Source organism: Pinus tabuliformis, chromosome 1_2 (genome assembly GCF_031772625.1).
Source record: "Pinus tabuliformis cultivar Carrire ecotype Pingquan chromosome 1_2, CPIR1, whole genome shotgun sequence".
In the NCBI taxonomy this organism is placed as follows: domain Eukaryota; kingdom Viridiplantae; phylum Streptophyta; class Pinopsida; order Pinales; family Pinaceae; genus Pinus; species Pinus tabuliformis.
In genome coordinates, this window is record NC_142298.1 from 1,144,257,216 (window position 1) to 1,144,261,183 (window position 3,968).

At 36.2% G+C, this 3,968-nt stretch overlaps 1 protein-coding gene across 1 annotated transcript; it reads right to left on the reverse strand.

Moving 5' to 3' along the window:
- Window positions 1-1,930: 1,930 nt before the first annotated feature.
- Window positions 1,931-3,394, reverse strand: LOC149210250 (uncharacterized). The gene has a single exon (XM_089398911.1). It carries the CDS (start codon window positions 3,392-3,394, stop codon window positions 1,931-1,933), a length of 1,464 nt encoding a protein of 487 aa, XP_089255037.1.
- Window positions 3,395-3,968: the final 574 nt, after the last annotated feature.

A 3,968-nucleotide genomic window follows, 5' to 3' on the forward strand; every position in this document is an offset into this window, starting at 1 on the left:
TCATGGAATTCACTTTTGATTTTTTTTGTAAATACAATTGCATAAAGATGTTAGCCTTTTGATTCAAAGCATTGAAGATAAAATTAAATGTTTCTAACATTATGTTACACTCATTAAGAACTCTCAATAGGTATTTCTCCATTGAGTCATATAATCCAACAAAAACTCAATCATACTCCCATCAAGTCCCAAGCTTTTATCCTTATGGAAACTATGAATGACTAGTTGAAGTTCTACCTCATTGTTCTCCTTTAACCTTTGGTTCTTTGCATCAATAAAAAATGTTGGAAAATAGTTGGTCATTCCAACCACTCCATAATAGTCATGTGTTTCTCTCCCATGTATATTTGTTGAAGCAATGTCCTTGAAGGAACTATGCATAGACCCATCCATATTAGGCATTTACCAAATGGAATTCACATTACAATAATGATTTATAGATTTAATGATTTACAAATTTATTATTATTCCCCTACTCTAACTGTAATCCTTTAAATTTAAGTCATCTAATAATTTATTTCTTATGCTCTCTAACTACTTTATCTTTTGCTTATAATCTTTGATCAAATAAAACTTCCAAATCTTAGGATTTTTGATTTCTTAACCTTTTCCCACGAACCCACTTAGTAAACATATACTTTATCTTGTTTTTCTTCCCAAGAAACTAAAACATTGTTGACTTCCAAGAAGCATCATCAAAACTAACATAAAGCCTCCTTAACAAATTCTACATATTCCTCATCCTCTAAATAGCTTGTTTTAATTTAAAGGGATTGGTCTTTTTCAACAGGGTTTTTATAATCTTAATAAACATTAGTAGATGATCATATTCATCGTCGCCTCTAATCCATTCTAATGTGGTGAACATTGGAGGCACGAAATCATTGCTCACTAAGTAGTATATCCTCATTATTATCCTTTCAACCCCAAAATGCATATTTATCCATGTATTTTAAGCTAGATAAGTGCAACACCATATAAGCACAAATAATCCAAGTTCATTACAAAATATGCAAAAAGAACATCAATGCATGCAAAATCCCCCCATATATTAAATACAAAACTTGAACATGTCTTAATACACTTGAAATCCATCTTAATCCAAGTTGGGATTCATCAAGGTCCCTAGGCCCCTATGTTAATAGTAATTCATTATTAGTTTGTTATATGGCTATGTTGGTTAAGGTCCCTAGGCCCCTATGTTAATAGTAATTCATTATTAGTTTGTCATATGGTTATGTTGGTATCATGGTAGATTACATCAGAGGTTATTTTATCTCCTATTTATAATAGATGAGATTCATTTCTATAGGCATCTTGTATTATGCATTGAATTCATCGTAAAGTTTCATTCATACCAAGATTGGATCTTCAAATTGGCCCAAAGAGCTAATAGAGTGGAACTTCCCTCCCGAAAAAATGTTTCCAACTCATGCACCAGAGTAACATAATATTAATGTTATGCTCCAAACACTTAAAATACTATGAGAAATCATAAGTACACATTGTGCCCCAATGTGAGTATGAAGCACAACGCCAAGATAGGTAACATAAATAAGTCACCCAATAACTTCATAAAGAATAAAAAACCTCCTCCAAACAATATAAACAATATGTTTTCTAAAAATAATTCAATTAATAATGACCATGGAAATAAAATCTTACTAAACCTTGAGTTCTTGTATTGTCCCCCGTCAAAATAAACACTTAAACATATATAGATATATTCCTACCCAACTTAAAAAAACCAACCAAAATAACAATATTACAAACATTAAACCTAACTAAAACACGAATTTAATCTAATGGCTCACTTCCCCTTTCTGCTGTCCGGGTGCAGCGCCATAATCCACTGTTCAACATCTAACCAACCAAAATAACAATATTACAAACATAAAACCTAACTAAAACACGAATTTAATCTAATGGCTCACTTCCCCTTTCTGATGTCCGGGTGCAGCGCCATAATCCACTGTTCAACATCTTCTGATTGTGAAGGTGGTGGCGGCAGCAAAAGACCTTCCAATACTTCCCATCCTGCATCATCTTTTGCTTTTCTCATCATCTCATTGCAGCCCCTTGCCCCATGATCTCCCCTCCCTACAATCATCAACCTTTCATCTTTACACATTTCGCTCTCCTGTAACCTGCTGGCCGCTATTTGAGGATCTGATAATGATGACTCCAGGATCTGTAACCTCGGTCTTCCACACCTTAACTTTGTTTCTTTCAGAAAAGCGGCAGCATCTTTATCTCTGGAACCGATAAATTCCAAAATCTTTTGAAGTGCTTCGAAAGTGGAAACACCAGTAGTCGGCAAAGGAATCGAAAATAAATTGAAATAATAGGTAGTGACAGAAGCCACAGCCTTTTTCAAAAGATATAACCCTTTCTGCACATCCTCGCCCAGAGCTTTCTGCACGTCAAAGTTCAATAGTTTAGCTGCATGGGTAAAAAAAGTTTTCCTTGGAAAGAAAAGACGATAGTACTCTTGCTGCTTCCTTTGAGAATGTGAATGCGGAGTTGTTTGGCGCACACGTGAACAAGAACCTGCAAACCCAGAATGAAGAAGCTTTGGGGCATATAGGTAACGGGTTACAAGATCTAAAAGTTGCACCATATACCCCAACGATACCCCAAGTTGTAGTGGTGTAACAGAAAATGGATTAACACCTCGAGGCAACGGAACATTACAAATTTGGTCACACGAATATTGATTCCCACTACACCCTTCGTCTCTGGTTTTCCCATCCTCACGTTTATGTAGATGCTCGAGTGGGAAAATCTTGCAAAGCTGTTTTACTGCAACAGACTGATTTTGCAGAAGCTCTGCCTGGAGTGCTGCGAGAGCTGAGTTTTGGGCGCAAATTTTGTCTGAATGCAACTTGCACTCTTTCGCCTTTTTCTCCTTTAACATAGTACAGGCTTCACGTAGTTCCTTCATTTTGGTATTTAATTCATTTGTTTTGTCGTCAAATTCAGATTTTGCTTGACAAAGTTGATGCTGCTTGAGACGAAGTGTTTCCTTGAGGTGAGCAATGTTTTGAGCATGGGTCAGTCTCCAGTGCTGCTGCTCGACTGCCTCGCGGTTGGCTTTAAGCTTCTCCTCCAACTTTTTCTGTAACAAATCGCGTTCACGTTTTGCGCCATTGAGAACCTCATACTTGTCATTTAAATTGCTATTCACGCAAGCTGCGCAAAGTGAAGGGGCGTTTGCCTTCTCACAGTTTCCACAAAATTGGGTTTTCCTCTCCATTGATGTCGAAATGGAAACAAGAAAAATGCTCGCTGCCTCCAAAGTCTCTGGCTCCTGATAACCAATATGATCCAATGACTGCTCTCTGTGACTAATGGAGACAGGTGTCAGTGCTCGAGATATTTGTGTTGTGAACATTGGACAATTTAATGAATCTCATTAAATTTTAATATATATCTTCATTCGTACCTTACAAATTGCTCATCTTACAAAAGGCCGACTTTGTATATGCGAACACGACATTACATTCATTTTCGACCCCATTATCATAGATACCATGCCACCATACCGAAATGATAATTATTATTTAAAAGGATGAAAAAGGAGAGTTGGGATTGATTCGAGCTTTATCTTAAATGGTTCATCTTACATAAATATTAATTACAAAAATTTCACACTCAAAATTTTCCAACAAAATAGAGGAAAAGGTATATATATTTTAGTTGGTAATTAATTTATCATTATATTAGTAAAAAGGTTTTTTATATAAACTTCGGAAGTATAGTTTCTCTCTGTTACTAGGGTTTCTGAGCTTTTCGACTCGACTTGGTCATGATAAAGGCGGGGCTCTGAGGCCCCTTCCTTTCAAGACATGGTCAGGGCAAGGGAAGGGAACCTGATGCGTCTTTCTTTACAAAGCTTACAACCTACAATGCCTTCAACTCATCCAAAAAATTGAAAGTAGTTGACACGGGTAAAAGGTAGAAGGAAA